The sequence below is a fragment of the Vulpes lagopus genome, chromosome 21 (assembly GCF_018345385.1).
Source record: "Vulpes lagopus strain Blue_001 chromosome 21, ASM1834538v1, whole genome shotgun sequence".
In the NCBI taxonomy this organism is placed as follows: domain Eukaryota; kingdom Metazoa; phylum Chordata; class Mammalia; order Carnivora; family Canidae; genus Vulpes; species Vulpes lagopus.
In genome coordinates, this window is record NC_054844.1 from 40,024,805 (window position 1) to 40,040,891 (window position 16,087).

A 16,087-nucleotide genomic window follows, 5' to 3' on the forward strand; every position below is an offset into this window, starting at 1 on the left:
TGCATGGAGCCTGCTTCTCCCTCTGTCTGTGTCTCTCTCTTTCTCTCTGTGTCTCTCGTGAATAAATAAATAAAACCCTTAAAAACAAACAAACAAACAAGCAAACAAACAAAAAAAAACAGCAGGCTCTCTCCAAAACTGAGTGCGGTCCTCCGGGCAGCAGAGGGCGCCCCAAGCCAGGGTCTCTCCTCCCAGCCGGTCTCAGCGCTAGCTTAGCGACATCCCCGTTGCTAGGAGACGTAGACGCGTCTTGTGGCTCCAGACGCTCTCTCTCGTGCGAGGACAAGGATCTAAGGTCCCACTGCCATCCAGAGGCACTTCCAGAAGGCCCTTTTCTGGGCTGGGGTTGTTTTCCTTTTACTTGCTCTAAAGCTGGCCAAAGCCGACCGAGCATCCCCGCCTAGATCCACCCCCCCATTCAGCTATGCCTAAGAAAGGGAAAAAGGCCAAGATGCCCCTGTCCGACGAGGAGCAGCTCCTTCTGTTTCAGCAGAAGATGCTGGCAGAGGAGGAGATGGCCAAGAAGAAAGAGAGGCTCCTGAGCCAGTTCCTGAAGGTGATGGCTTTCTGCATTACTCTCTGCCCAACCCCACCCCACTCCCTGCACTGGTCCTGTCGCCTTGACCCTCTCATTGTGGCAGCCTGTTTCCACGCTGGCCTCCCCTCCTCCGGAAATCTTGAAACCCAAGTATGCTTAGATTTCTGGCAACATTGTTTGGGGGAGGAGGCAGGTCTTTGTGAAGCACGTAGGGGGGCAAGTGGTATAGAGGTTGAGGGTCCCAATGGAGCCCCAGAGGGGATAGCAGGTGTTGTCAGCTGTCCAAGCTCTCTGAAATTCTGGCACACTCCCTGGATTCAGGTCATTACAAACAACATCCTGCTCTGATGTCTTCACCTGAAGGAAATTCACCCCTGCCCTCCCTGAAGTGCCATCAGGCTGTTCCTGTCTCACTTCAGACCCTCCCAAAAAACAAGAACAGGAACTCCCTGAGTGTTAGTCATCAGGAACTTTGGTCTTTCTGAAAAGACAAAGGGTAAGGGGTCAGTGGCAACGTGTGATCTTGTTTCTTTTACCATAACAAGGCTTTAGGAGGCCCTGACCTCCTGGGGTGTATTTATTCCTTCACACAGGACAAGCTGGCCAAGGAGGAGCACAACAGTGTTCTGAACCTTAACAAGATTAACACACAGTGGAGAACGGTCCTTAGAGAAGTCAAGACCAGAGAGCTTCACAAGGACATCGAGATCCTCAGCCAAACATTTGAACGAGTGGTGGACTGCAAAGACAGTGTCATCAAGGTACGCGCTCCTGCCAAGGAAACACTTGAACCTGGCTGCCTAAACAAACATTTGAACCTGGCTGCCTTTTTTTTTTTTTTTTTTTTTTTAGAGAGGGAGGGAGGGGCAGAAGGAAAGGGAGAGAGAGAGAGAGAGAGAAACTTAAGCAGGCTCCATGCCCAGAGTGGAGTGGAACCTGGTGGGACTTGATCTCACAACCTTGAGACCGTGACCTGAGCCAAAATCAAGAGGCAGACACTTAACCAACTGAGCCACCCAGGCACCCAGAATTTTTTAATCTTAAAGCCCTTACAAGATGCAGGCTGTAATGAAGCAGGCATTAGTAATACCAGTTTTCACTGAAATGAAAAATGGACTACTGGGCTGGTCTCCCTCTCCCCCGCCTCAGGGTAACCATTTTCCTTGCTCATCTACTGCCTGAAACCAGCACTACACAATGTTAGAGTTGTAAGGCACAGCAGACATCACCCAATGACCTGAACTTAGTCTCACGTCTTCATTGCAATGTGAGAGGACCCAGTTCCAGAGAAGGTACTGGCTTGCCCAACGTCACACAGCCAGTCAGCAAGAGAGCTGGAACCAGAGCATGAGTTTCTTGATTCCGACTCCAGTGCTTTATTTAACCAAACTCCGGTTGGCCCCTTTGGTTCAAGTTCAGTGGCCTTGGATGAGTCAGGTCTCCATGGGTAAGAGCAGTTCTGGATCTCTAACCCACTCAATCAGCCATCCTTATGCTCTTGGGAGATTGAGTCCACACCACTTTTTTTCTAAGGGATTTTGCTATATCCCTTCTTTTATCCTCTTTTTAACCTCTGTTTACTGACTCCCCCTTAGTCTGCTCTATCATAAAACAACAGCCCAGAAATCCCATTGTAACAGTAAAATATACATTGTCAGCCTGGCATGCCCCCTCTTGAAAATGCACATCCCTCCTCTACAGCCTAACTCATGGGGGGAAAAATTCAGTAGATGGCCAAGTGTCAAGTGATACATATTAAGAGTCCCCAGATTTGTGAAAACCACTATACAGTAGAATTCCTCACCCTACCAGTTATGTCTTATGGCTTTTTTTTTTTGTCTTATGGCTTTTTAAGTGACTTCTGCACACCTTTATTGGCAGTTATCAAACACTTGCCAAGAAGAGAACCCGCAGTGTTCATTTAGGGATGCTGAGCAGTGGTCAGGCTCACCCTTAAGCCAATCAGCTTTCAGCTTTGTAGCTAATGATTACAGTCGGTGCCTTAGGTAAATCACACACTGCTAATTAAGCACCTTCAGGGTCACTCCTGAACAACTGAAATGTATTAAATGTGCAAATGTTAGTGGTCTTCACTTGCTATCTGCACTTCTTCACTTCCTATTTATCCTGTATCCCACATCTGATTTCCACTCTTCCCTAGTAAGTTGTTCTGGTAAAGACTACCAGGCCCGAATCATGGATACTTTTCATTATTTAGTCTTCATCTAACCCGACTGCTATGTGGCATTGGCATTTTTTAAAATATTTTATTTATTTATTTGAGAGAGAGAGAACACAGGCAGAGAGGGGCAGAGGGAGAGGACCAAGCAGACTCCCTGCTGAGCACAGAGTGTGATGTGGGAACCAATTCCAGGACCCCAAGATCACGACCCAAACGGAAGTCAGATGCTCAGCCAACTGAGCCACCCAGTGCCCCTGGGGCCCTAACATTCTTGGTCATCCCTTTCTTGAAACTCCCCTTTGGTTTCCATGACACCATTCCTTCCTGGCTTTTCTTCTGCCTCTGGGATATATATCCAATCCCCTTTGTGAATTTATCTTCCTCTCTCCATCACCTGAACTTTAGCATTTCCGACGTTTCTGAATCTGGCCATCTCACCCTTTAACCAGGTGGTGAGGGCCTAAACAATCATGCTCACTACCCTGACTTTACTTTTTTAAAGATTTTATTTATTTGGGTCCCTGGTAGCTCAGCGGTTTAGTGCCTGCCTTCGGCCCAGGGCGTGATCCTAGAGTCCTAGGATCAAGTCCCACATCAGGCTCTCTGCATGGAGCCAGCTTAAGATTCTCTCCCTCTTTTATTTATTTATTCATGAGAGACACAGAGAGAGAGAGAGAGAGAGGCAGAGACACAGGCAGAGGGAGAAGCAGGCTCCCCAAGGGGAGCCTGATGCGGGACTTGATTCCAGGACTCCGGGAACTTGATTCACGACCTGAGCCAAAGGCAGATGCTCACTGAGCCACTCAGGTGCCCCTGACTTTATTTTTTTTTTTAATATTTTATTTATTTATTTAGAGCAAGCGATCATGAATTGGGAAGAGAAGGAGAGAATCTCAAGTAGCCTCCTGCTCCGATGGAGCCCAATGGAGCCTGATGGAGGGCTCAATCCCATGACCCTGAGATCACCCCAGCTAAAACCAAGAGTCAGCTGCTCAACTGACTGAGCCATCCAGGCGCCCCTCATTGTCCTGACTTTAAATTCCAGGGTTTTTTTTGTTTTGTTTTTTTAATATTTTATTTATTTATTCATGAGAGTCACAGAGAGAGAGAGGGGCAGAGACACAGGCAGAGGGAGAATCAGGCTCCACCCAGGGAGCCTGATGCGGGACTCGATCCCAGGTCTCCAGGATCAGGCCCTGGGCTGAAGGCAGCGCCAAACCGCTGAGCCACCTGGGATCCCCAAAATACCAGTTTTATATTAATGACTTCCAGGTCTATAATACCAGCCTGGATTTCTTTCATGAGTTCCATGTCATTCTATTTAAGATTCCTAGATATCTGTTCCTGGCTGTTGCATTGTCCCCCCCAACCAAACTCAGGAGTTTCCCCTTCCCGGGCCAGACCCAAACCAATTCTTCCACACTCTAGTCTTCCTTACTCTGTATTCAGGTGGCCAGTGCTCACTTCAGCAGCACAAATACTAAAATCAGGTGGCCAGTGCCATTCACCAAACCACCCAACACAGAAATCTGGGAATTTTCCTAGGTTTTGCCTCCATCCTCGCCTTCTGTTACTAAGCTTTGTATAAATCTTCTGCCTATGTATTTTTCAAAGCCATACCCTCCTCTCCTTCCCCACTGTCCTGCTGCAGCTGAGACCTGGGCATCTTCTCTCATATGGACTGCTCCAAGAGTCTCCTGTCTTCCAGCCTTCATGCCCAGCTACCTTGAGATGACCGTCAACACAACTGCCAGGATTATCTTTTTGAAACGAAAAGCTGATCCTGTTATTTCACTGTTTAAATTTTAGTGGCTCCCTTCTTCCACAGGAAAAAATGCAAACCCCAGGGAAAGACGGTCAGAGATGGTCAAGATGGTTCACGCAGCCAGCCTTGTTTCTTACCTGTGTTTTTGCACATGCTGTTCCCTCTATCTGGAATTCTCTTTTCCCTATTTCTTCAGTCTTCTTGGCAAACTCTCACTGCTTCAGGAGTGCTACAAATGACATCTGTCCTGTGAAGCCTTTCCCAGTGCTCTTCGGCAGAGAGAGGCACTCAGTTATTTATTTATTTATTTATTTATTTATTTATTTATTTATTTATCTTTCATATCCTATTGTCACTGGTAAATCATTAATCTCATAGCAATTTCCATGTTATACTGTAATTTTCTGTTTATATAACTCCTTTCCTACTGCAAGACTGCAAGCTCCTTTTTTTAAAAAGATTTTATTTATTTATTCGTGACAGCCAGAGAGAGAGAGAGACAGACAGAGAGAGAGAGAGAGAGAGAGAAGCAGAGACATAGGCAGAGGGAGAAGCAGGCTCCATGCAGGGAGCCTGAAGTGGGACTCGATTCTGGGACTCTGGGATCACGCCCTGAGCCAAAGACAGACGTTCAACCACTTAGCCACCCAGGCATCCAGGACTGCAAACTCCTTTGGGGGCAATGAGCATGTCTTTTCATCCCTGGATCCTTGGCAGTCAGCACAGTGCTGGGACATGACAGGTTTAGTAAACATTGGCTGAGTGAATGAAGAGGCTTCCATTATCAGCACCTATTTCCAAAGATCCTGTTTCAAACATACAAGGTAAAAGCTAGCTCTGCCTAGAGGTTGTGGTAGTTTACAGTGAGTGGCTCAAGGTCCCTGGATCATGTAGGCATTCACTAAATCCTTTTTGTTTCATTCACTTTTAAGATTTTATTTTCAAGTTACCTCCACACCCAATGTGGGGTTCAAACTCACAACGCTGAGATCAAGAGTCACATTGCAGAAGATTGTAGGACAGCAGATATGGTTATGCCCCTCTTTGGAAGGTATAATCTGCCACAGTGAGACACTTTTCTTGGTTCCTGAGTTCTTTTGCCATGACCCTATTGGTCCTTCATAGCTGCTTTGCCATCTAGTACAAGATACCCTAGGTTCTACTTGTTTATTTTCTGCCTTAGACTTGGAGCAGCCATTTCCCCAAGAATCCTCGATTCCTTTTGGTGGCAGCCTCATCAGTGTAAATGTCTGTTGTCCCTAGGATCCTGCCTGGCTACATGGGGTTCTCTGATGCCACTCTTACTTTCCAGTCATGAGTGGGAGAACCAGCACTCCTGGAGCCAAAGAGCTGGCATCAGGAACTAGGGGAAAATGCCATTCATGCCATCCAGCTGAACACATCTGTATTTTCTCACACTGATGCCATTCAGCCAAAATGGTAACTCTCTGTTTCCTACCCAGTCTTTAGCCAGGGACCTGTCAGAAGCAGAGGAGCAGTATGCCCATGCCCTGCGCAGCCACCTGCACAGCATTGACCAGCTCTTAGCCCTGCAGAGATGCCGGCTCAACCTCCTAGAGGAAAGTTACAACACAGAGCTGGAAGCCTTAACCAAAGAGTTTGAGACAGAAAGGTATGGGGGCCTAAGAGGAGATGAGGGATTGAGTCCAGGCGAGTACCCAGAGCCCGTGTCAAGGAGCTACCTCTGAACAGGTGGCCAGCAACTTGGAGCATCCCACCTTGCTCATGACATGACCCCCAGCAGAGAACATCCAGGGTTTCTTCTAAATTAATGCAGGCTGAAGCTTGTGGCTTTAGCCTCCCTATGCCCATGCCAGCTCTCTGTCTGTAACACCCTCACCACCTACCTTCAGGTCTCAAAATCTAACCCATCTGGCAGGGGACAGGGAGGAGAGGGAGACTTCTTACTGAAACCTTTGCACTTTTCAGCCTTTTGTACATGTGAATGCAATACCTATTAATCTTATTCCCTCTTTCTGACCCTAAAAAGAATAGAGTCTATGCTCTCTCTCTGATCCTTCAGTACCTTGGAGTCTGTACCACTCATATCATTTGTTATTATGCACTGCTTGGAGTTGTCATTGTTGGTCCGTACACTTTATCCCTCAGAGCAGGGACAGTGTCTTATCTCCCACAGGAAGACAATCATTGACCAACATGAAAAAGAGATTCACTACCTACAAGATGTCTTCATGGCCATGGAGCAGAACTATATAGATTCTGAGTATGAAAGTAAGCTGGAGTTCCAGAGCATGTGGGATGATCTCAAAAACAAGGTATGAAGGGAGAGTAGTTGGGCAAGAGCTGGGAGAGAGGGAGAGAAAAATGGTCAAGGCCGCTGGAGGCCCTAGAGACACCTAATGAGCACAACCAACAAAATGCCTATGCCCCTAATGCATTTTGTAATTTTGTAGAAACTGGTCGGGACAGAACCGTTCTGAAATGCCAAGGAAATGCGTTTTAGAGTTAAAAGGCACCACGGAGCTCATTTGGCTTCACCCCTGTGATTTGTAGATGAAGAAACTAAGGCCCAACAGAGTAAAATGACCTGCCAAAGTTATGCTGCTGCTTTGGGGTAGAACCAGGAGAATCCAGGTCTGTCCTTGGCCCAGAGTGATTTCCACCATCCTGGAGGCTACAAACTTAGCTTTCCTGCAGACCTAGGTTTGGGCATGGAGCTCTTTTTTTTTTTTTCTCCACAGTGTTCTGTAAAATTTTATTTTTATTTTATTTTTTAAAGATTTTATTTATTCATGAGACACAGAGAGAGGCAGAGAGAGGCACAGGGAGGAGAAGCAAGCTACGAGCAAGAAGCCCAATGTGGGACTCGATCCCAGGACCCTGGGATCACACCCTGAGCCAAAGGCAGATGCCCAACCACTGAGCCACCCAGGTGTCCTTTTTGTAAATTTTTATTTATTTTTTAATTTTTAAACATTTTTTTTATTTTTTCCTTTTTGTAAATTTAAAAATTGGGAGATTTCAGGGGTGGTGCTTGGATGGCTCAGTCTGTAGAGCATGCAACTCTTGATCTCGGGTCATTAGTTCAAGCCCCACGCTGTGCATGGAGCCTAATTAATTTTTAAAAAGTTTTTTAGGGGGATCCCTGGGTGGTGCAGCGGTCTGGCGCCTGCCTTTGGCCCAGGGCGCGATCCTGGAGACCCGGGATCGAAACCCACGTCGGGCTCCCGGTGCATGGAGCCTGCTTCTCCCTCTGCCTGTGTCTCTCCTGTCTTTCTCTCTCTGTGACTATCATAAATAAATAAATAAATATAAAAATAAAAAAATAAAAAGTTTTTTAAATAAAAATTAAAATTGGGAGATTTCACATAAAAATCCAAATTTTAGCTTCTTTTGAAAAAAAAAAAAGAAAAAAACCCTCTACCCCAAACACCTGTGGAGCATTTCTTCTCTGGTTCACCACAGGCTCCCTCTAGCTTACAGCACTTATATTATCCACCTGGTCTTTGCAGATATTTTCATTGGTGACCTCTGCCCTGTACTAGGTTGTACACAGTTCAAGAGCATGAGGTTGCTAGAGGCAGTAAAAGGGTCCTAATACAGTAATTCTAAGCACTGGCTATTTTGGTGCCACTTCCTAGAATTTAGAAAAGAAGCATTTTCTCAGACTGCAACTGGAGAATATAGTAGATCTGTGGAGAAGGTTCCAGGAAGCACTCAAGAATTACACTGATGCCACAGAAGACCAAAAGATCGCCTTTGAGACTCTGAAGGTAAAAGATGAGAAGAGCTCCAAAGAGATTGAAGCACAGATGAAAAAAATTCAGAGACTACAGGTTAGTGCAGCCAACTGGAAATACTCTGCTTTAACTGTTCCGTTATCCCTTGGTCATCTTCTCCCAATTTCTACTGGACTCTGTCAGTGGCTGGGGAAAGACAATATCCTTGGATTTCAGTCCCCATATTGTCCTTTTACCTGTCTCACTGAAGACTGGCAGCTAGTCAATCAAATGTTTCCTCTAATCTACTCTGTTCCTGGACAGCCCGAGTGGCTCAGCAGTTTAGCACCACCTTCAGGCCAGGGTGTGATCCTAGAGTCCTGGAATCGAGTCCCATGTCGGGCTCCCTGCATGGAGCCTGCTTCTCCCTCTGCCTGTGTCTCTGCCTCTCTGTCTCTCATGAATAAATAAAATCAAATCTTTTTTTTCTCTATTTTTTAAAAATATTTTTTATTTATTCATAGAGACACACACAGAGAGAGAGAGAGAGAGGCAGAGACACAGGCAGAGGGAGAAGCAGGCTCCACGCAGGGAGCCTGACATGGGACTCGATTCCGGGTCTCCAGGATCACACCCCAGGCTGCAGGCGGCACTAAACCGCTGCGCCATGGGGGCTGCCCTAAAATCTTTATAAAATAATAATAATAATAATAATAATCTACTCTGTTCCTCCAGGACGCCATAATTATTTTAAAAAGTAAGATTCTGGTGCACAGCCGTGAGAGTGAAGAGCAAAACCAGTACATTCGTAAGGACAAGGAACTGATCCTTGCTCAACTGCGAAAATTTAAGGCCCAAAGGACCCAGGCCCGGGAACTATCGCAGGAAAACTTAGTCAAACTCACCATGGAAAGTAATGCCACCCTCAAGGCCCTGAGAAAGATCGTTGATAAGGTAACAGGGGAGAAGGCAGTCAAAACAAAACCAAGGAACTTGGCTCCCTGCGAAGTGAAAGGGGTTTGAGAGAGGTGGAGGGCCTTTCTCCTGCTTCCCGCCCCAGTGGATACCGGACTACCTTTTTCATTCCATGTTCCCTCCTCTCTCACATTTTAAATGGAATGAATTTAATAATGAATTTGCTAAGAATGTAAAATACTTAGGACTAGTGCTTGGAGCCTAGTAAGCACTCTGTGTTAAATGTATTCGTTATTCTTATCTCACATTTGGATGAATAGGTTCCCTGGGTTTAAGCAAGGGAACCAACTCCACTATTTCCCCTCCGTACCCTTTCCTAATAAAAGGTCTCTTCCTGCTTCTGATAGGGTGAAAAGATCCTGAAACTTGCTGAAATATGTAGGAAATTTGAAACAGAGGAAGAAAAAGTGCTGCCTTTCTATTCATCAGTATTGACTCCTGAGGAGCAGGAGAAGATAGAAGAAATCTACCCAGAGGAGCTTACTGAGGAGCTCGCAAAGGTAAAGTTCCCAGGGCCCAGAGTCTATCACCCAAGGCTGGGGAAGACGGGGCACTGGGCTGCGTTTACTAAGCCTCAATACATACCTTCTCCCTTTACCTCAACTCCCAGGTGATAGTGAACTACACAGGGATGGAGAATTTCTGGAAAAGGTACAACAAAGTGAAACTGGAGCAGCTGAGCCTCCAATATAGACATGCCCAGTTGTTAGAAATCAATGGGAAGTTGCGGGAGATGCTGAAGCAGTACTTGGATGGCATCTCAGTGAGTGACGAAGTGCTGAGCCAGCTCAACCCACTCTTTATCGTCAACCATCGAAGTAACTTACCCCAGCCTTTGCCCACACCTACCACCCAGCCAGGTGATAAACCACCTCCAACCACTTACAACATCATTGAAGCAGCCCATGTGATCTCCCACATCCTGTGATAGGAGAAAATCTTTTCAAACCCCAATTTCTTGAGAGACCCGAGGACTATTAAAAATTTCCATGAGGATCGTGAGCTCTTTCTATGTTTGCCATATGGCAGTCTACTTGGAAGATACTAGGAACACAGTGGCCCCAGAGAGTGGAAACAATGGCTAGGCAATTATCAGGAGGCTCACTGTTCAATGAAGCACTGCTTCCTAGAGTCTGGGCATTATGAAGACCAAAACCCATAACTTCAGGACATAAGAGTCCCTATGGGAAGATTCAAGAGCAGGTCCTTGGCAATAAGGACAAGAAGAGGCAGGGAAAGGGGGTGATCCAAAGCCTCCAACCACCCCAATGTCAGGCAACATCCAACTCAGGATGCCTTTTTCCCCAGCCCTTTGCCTCATTCCCACTTACAGAAGTAGCCTCAGAAAGTATCAGGTGAAGAATGCAAAGACATTTTTAAAGATTATTTATTATTTCTTTTTGCTCTTGTTTCGTTTCTCTTCCTTGAGCTTCTTTTTGGAGACTTTAGGTCTGCTGGCCTTTTTGTATAGGTGATACCCAATGAGGCCCAGCAGGGCTGGCACCATGGCCATGCCTACCAGAGGCAAAATGCCCTTCACCAGCTTTTGCCAGTAGTTGGCTCGGATCAGTGCAATCAGCTCCACATCAAACTGCAGCACTGCATCCGCTGGAGGCAGAGAGGAGGGGAGGGTTAGAATCTCTGTATTTTATCCAGGGCTCAGAATCTAAATGAAAGGAGGGCAGGCCACACTACAGCAACGACTGTGAAGCTGGCTAGATTTAAGCGTGTTGAGTTCCTTTAGACAGAAGCAGAGAAAGGTTATGAGCATAGTCCATGGATAATAGTTATGTGTGCCCCAAGTCTACAAGTGTGGCTTGTGTTCAGCTGCAAGTCTTTGACAGGACAGGGAAACTTTCTGTGGATACATACAGGCTGTTCTCCATTTAAAAGTGAGAGAATTTCTATGCTAACTGTATTCCCAATCCAAATACCCGCATTGATAGAATCTTTGCAGGGCTGAAATTAACTGGATTTAACCTAGACAATTTAAAATGTCACCAACTACACCAACTAACGAGCATATGCAGTGTGACTGTTAGAAAACACAGATGTTTCAACATAAGAGCTGGAGAGGAAGAAGGACGTGGCTTAAGGAGCGGGTGAATGAACAGGAGTGAGTCAGCGGAGAAATGCAAACACTGGAAATGGGGAGATAACAGTGCTTTGGGTAAAAAGAGTTTTTCTTTAGTCCCATGACCCTCTTTCGGATTCTTCTTCTAAGTTGGAACTAAGATAAGATCTTTTATCCTATTGCTCTGAAGTACAAAACATTTTAGCTAACAGAACATTTGTTATAACCCAGAGCAAGAGATCTGCATCTTAGGAAATCTGTCCAATGACCTGTTGACAGCTTTTAAAGTTATAGATATAGAGTGGGCTCTATAAACAGTTGTTTTTTGTTTGGCTTTGGTGTGAATTACTTGTCTGCGATTATTTTTACTGCCTCTTCCCTGGTGGAGACTGAAAGAAGGGGTGGGGATGTGGTGAGAAGCCGTGCCAACTGCACAAATGACACAGGTTGGAGTTGTGGAGAAAAGGCAGGAAAAAGTCTAGAGTTCTGAGAGGGGTAGCATAGGCAACAGACCCAAGTGGTTCAAGCAGGTGTCTCCTCCCTCAAAAGCCGCTCTCTGCCAGAGGGCAAGCCAGGTAGCCTTATCAGGTTGTATGTCTCTAGTCTCTGTTGGTGAGCTGAAGAGGAAAGAAGCAGCCATGCAGGAGGCCCCAGCCACCCCTGTCCTTTTCAGCAAACTGGGTTTGGACTTTCTCAAGCTCCAAAGTGTGTAGTGTCTGGTAGCTCTTAGGGACTGGGTATTTTGATTGCCTCAGAGAGAGTCCTAGTCAGATTACCTGGGATAGATGGTGGAAATCCCCGTTTTCCATAGGCCAAGTGAGAAGGAATGATTGCCCTTCGCTTCTCTCTGAGGGAGGGAATGCACATCACAGCTAGAGGTGGGGCCAGGTGGGCCAGTGGCCTCAGTCCATCTGAAGCCCATTCCCCGCATATTCACCCTAATACATGCACTTTCCCACCTGAGCACCAGACAGGACGACCAGGAAAGGCCTCTGTCCCCTCTGTACATGCCTCAACGCCTCCAACAAAACCCACAGCCAGACGGGCCCAGCAGTTTTGGATGCCCTTAGGGGTCCCAATGACCTGGACCTGCTCAGTGCCAAGCCTTTATCATGACATTCTCCTCCCTCCTCTAGGAGCAAGGATAGCAAAGTAAGCCTCCAGCCATGCAAAGGGGGTACCCAGCCCACCCCTGCCCAGATACTCACCCCACACACATGTCTAGAAGGCTCTGCTCCAGACCTTGAGAAAGAAGACACAACTGAACAGGAAGCTCCCTACGTTCCCCAAATCCCAGGACAGGAGGATCAAAGTCTCCCCACGACCCTCAACTGAGCACCCCACTTCTCAGATCCTTGGTTGCCAGTGGGGTGTGGGGCAAAAGGAGTGTCAGAAGTGGGGTTCGAACCTCAGGAGGTGGCCGGTGGAGGCCTGGGGGGGCACTTCCAAGGTGGCTTAGGACTGAAGAGGCTAAGGGCTTGGGCTGGGAAGAGAGAGTGGGAGGCGCGGGTCACACACCTGGGATCACCTGCTTCTGGCCAAGTTCTATAACCAGAGGGTCCCTGGTCAGGGAAGTGTCAATAATGCGTCCGTCCACCAGGCTGCCCTGTGGGGAGAGAGCAGCGGGACGCGCACCTAGCGGGCCAGCTCTGCCCCCCGTCCCCCGCCCCCGCCGGGCCGCGGCCGAACCCGGAGCAGCCCCTCCCCCCGCCACGTGCTCCGCGACCCGGGCCCCCGCCCCGCCCCCCCGCCACGTGTCCCCGCCAAGGCTGACGTGTGCCCGCGGGGCGCCGCCCCCTCGCGGCCCGCCCCGCCCCGCCCCGCCGGGCCCCTCACCGTGTAGTGTATGTGCAGCGTGTCTCCGAAAGCCGCGGGCTCCGCACAGGGCTCGGGGGGCTGCACCTGGGGCGGGACCTCGGCGTCACGCAGGCGCCTCCGGGGACCCCGGCCCCCCGCCCCGGCCCCGCTCGGGGTTCGCCGGACCCCGCCGCTCCCTCCCGAGGCCCAGCGGCCGCAGCCCCGGGCTCGCTCTCACCAGGGTCTCCACTTGCAGGGTCCGGACGGGACTTTCGGTTTCAAACTCCGCCTCGGCCCGGCCGACCGCGCCGCCGAGCAGCAGCAGCAGCAGCAGCAGCAGCCGCCGGCGCCGGGGGGCCGAGGGGCGCGGGCTCATGACTGCGCGGGGGGCCGGCTCGGGCTGCGCGGGCGGCGGCCGGGACGGCGGTGCCCTGGGCGCCCAGGCGGGACTGGACGGGACGGGGCGGGCCGCGGCGCGCAGCTCCTCCTCCAGCCGCCCTTCCTCCACCCTGTCCCCACCTCCTGGAGGGAGGAGGCGCGGGAGCCCTCCCCGCCCTCTGAGCCCCGCTGTTAGCCGGGCGGCCCAGAGCGAGGGGCTGCATCACTTAAGTGCACCCACCTACGGTTACCTACTGTGCGCCAGTCACTTGTGGGGGATCCTCAAAACCACCCAGGGGTAGGCGTAATTGTTTCCATTTTACAGATGAGGAGCTGGGTGCTCGGGTCACGTAACCGGCCCAAGGTCTCCTAGCTGGGTGACGACAGACAACATTCAGGATTGCCCGAGGCCAGGCTGTTTGCTTTCTGCTCTTTCCTATTTAGATCCGTCTCTTCACACCTGTCCTGGCAGTGTCCGGGTGGCTCATCCCACCCAATTTTAAGACCCCACAGTTGTTGTGGTTGTTTTAAGATTTTATTTATTGAGAAACAGAGAGAGAGAGAGGCAGAGACAGAGGCAGAGGGAGAAGCAGGCTCCATGCAGAGAACCTGACTGGGACCCGATCCCGGGTCTCCAGGATCATGCCCTGGGCCAAGGCAGCGCTAAACCGCTGAGCCCTGGGGGCTGCCCAAGACCCAACAGTTTTAAAGATGGCATCTCTCTCCCACCTCCAGCCCTTCAGCTTGAATTTCTGGAGGTCATATGCCCAAAAGGAGGCAGGGAGCTGTCCTGTCTCCCTGTTCTTTGGAAAGCTAATTTCTAAGAGCCAGGAGCTGTTTTTCTGTAAGGATGGGGGAATCCCTGATCTTTTCCTGACACCATTGTATCCCTCCCCCCTTACCAGCAAGCTTGTCAAAAGGGCAACTACCTATTACCCTTTTATGTATGTGCAAGGATCTAGTTTTTATTTTTATTTATTTTGCCCAATGTGGGGCTTGATCTCACAACCCCAATCCAGTTTCATGCTCCACAGATTGAGCCAGTCAGATATCCCAAGGGGTTTTAAATTATTTCAGGCAATACAACCAGCCCCCTTCTGCATGATTTAAACCCTCACTGGCCACTCAGGCCATGGCAACTGAATTCTGCTCCCTCCAAAAGTCATCAGTGAGCTCACAGTCACCAAATTCTTGGGTCATTTCTTGGTCCCTTGCCCTCTTTAGCATCTCTCTGGTATTTGATGCCATTGAGCTCTGAATGCCCTCCCAACTCTGGATCCAACTGCCTGAGTATCTCCACTTGGATGTTTGACCGGCACCTCAAAACAATACACCCAATATGTACTCTCCTTTTTCTCCATCCATCCCATCTGTAAGAATCTAGACTTCCCTCCCAGTTTCGTTTCAGTTAGTGGATCTGCTGTTAGCATTCTCCTAGATTCTCTGCTCATCCCCCACATTAACCAGTCTCCTTTGGATTCTCCTTCCACCACCTCTCCAAGCTTTCTTTCCATTCCCAAGGCTACTACCCTAACTAAGCCCTCATTACCTCTCTCTTTGGAGTTAAGGAAAAAGTCCTCTCAGCAGGAGGGAGTTTCTAGGGATGGCGGAATGCTCTATATCTTGATACCCATGTGGGTTACATGGGTGTATGCATGTGTCAGAACTTATCAAACTATATGAGAAGATCTGCACATAGCACTGCATGCAAATTATACCTCAAATTTAAAAATAAGAAACACAAAACTCATTTCCAAGTCTTCCTTAAAGCTGGGTAAGTCCATGTGCTAAGTTCTGGCCAGTAAAACATAAACAGGAGTATTGGAAATATTGTCCGGGACTTCCAGCAAGGCTCCTTAAAGGGAATTAATTCAGCTAAGAAATGTGTCATTGTGTGCTCACTCTTCTCCCCAGGCTCCTTCCCTTCCTTTTTTCTACTGCCTGGAATGTAGATGAGATGCATTACACTCTAGCAGCCACATCAGACCATGAGGTGGCCATGAGGATGAAACTATGTGTGAAGGCTGTGAAGCAAAAAGTCATCTAAGCCCTGCTGACCATCAGACACTTTCTGAGGTAGAAATTAATTTTTTTAAAAAGTAGAGAAAGAGCACTCTAAGCCCCTCATCTCCAGGCTCTCCCTATTTTAGCCCATTCTGTACACTGCTGCTATCTGCTCAACTTCCATCATGGAGCCTACAGCCCCACATTGCCCAGTGAATAAAATTCAGACTCCATGACTGACATGCCAGCTGAAAGCTTTCACCATCTGGTCCTAATCTGCCTTTCCAAACTTGGCTTTTATTCTATTAAACTGAAAGCCTTTTAATGACAGCAACCTCATCTTTCTCATTTCTATATTTTCATGGCTTAGTATGGTGTTTGATACATAGATGGGTCAATTAACGTTTATGAATTGAACCAAATCTCCTTCCTGCTTATAGACTGTGATCTGGCATCAGATGAACCTGCATCATGTGTTTCCATCTCTGTGCCCTGGTTCATGCTCTTCCTTCACCTGTCAAGCTTCCTCCAAACCAAGCTTAAATATCACTTCCTCTGTAAAGTCCTGATTCCCGTAATTAGAAGTCACTTCTCTTATTTCTGAACTTCCAGCATACACTGGGGGCCGTTATTATATTTTCCCTTGTGTTGCAATTATTTGTGTATGCCCCAC

General features: G+C 48.3%; 2 protein-coding genes across 2 annotated transcripts; one reads left to right on the top strand and one right to left on the bottom strand.

The window, feature by feature from the left end:
* Positions 1-229: 229 nt before the first annotated feature.
* On the top strand, positions 230-10,157 carry CCDC65 (coiled-coil domain containing 65). The gene is made up of 8 exons (XM_041736123.1): positions 230-556; positions 1,132-1,299; positions 5,949-6,118; positions 6,644-6,782; positions 8,109-8,303; positions 8,922-9,140; positions 9,509-9,661; positions 9,772-10,157. The coding sequence occupies exons 1-8, from the start codon at positions 425-427 to the stop codon at positions 10,087-10,089; spliced, it is 1,494 nt and encodes a 497-aa protein (XP_041592057.1). The 5' UTR covers positions 230-424; the 3' UTR covers positions 10,090-10,157.
* A 375-nt stretch (positions 10,158-10,532) lies between these two features.
* FKBP11 (FKBP prolyl isomerase 11) lies at positions 10,533-13,633 on the bottom strand. The gene is made up of 6 exons (XM_041736126.1): positions 13,271-13,633; positions 13,072-13,137; positions 12,754-12,841; positions 12,444-12,477; positions 12,012-12,082; positions 10,533-10,769 (listed from the first exon to the last, which is right to left on the bottom strand). Exons 1-6 carry the CDS (start codon positions 13,406-13,408, stop codon positions 10,552-10,554), a joined length of 615 nt encoding a protein of 204 aa, XP_041592060.1. The 5' UTR covers positions 13,409-13,633; the 3' UTR covers positions 10,533-10,551.
* Positions 13,634-16,087: the final 2,454 nt, after the last annotated feature.

What these genes read in the sequence shown, in the direction of transcription:
- CCDC65 (XM_041736123.1), top strand. Translation starts at nt 425, where the DNA reads ATGCCTAAGAAAGGGAAAAAGGCCAAGATGCCCCTGTCCGACGAGGAG. An exon ending in AAAGAGTTTGAGACAGAAAG is followed by an intron (nt 6,119 to 6,643) that starts GTATGGGGGCCT and finishes TATCTCCCACAG; the next exon opens with GAAGACAATCATTGACCAAC. An exon ending in AAAAAATTCAGAGACTACAG is followed by an intron (nt 8,304 to 8,921) that starts GTTAGTGCAGCC and finishes CTGTTCCTCCAG; the next exon opens with GACGCCATAATTATTTTAAA.
- FKBP11 (XM_041736126.1), bottom strand. Translation starts at nt 13,408, where the DNA reads ATGAGCCCGCGCCCCTCGGCCCCCCGGCGCCGGCGGCTGCTGCTGCTG. An exon ending in CTTCTAGACATGTGTGTGGG is followed by an intron (nt 12,083 to 12,443) that starts GTGAGTATCTGG and finishes TCCCTCCCTCAG; the next exon opens with AGAGAAGCGAAGGGCAATCA. An exon ending in ATTTCCACCATCTATCCCAG is followed by an intron (nt 10,770 to 12,011) that starts GTAATCTGACTA and finishes CTCTGCCTCCAG; the next exon opens with CGGATGCAGTGCTGCAGTTT.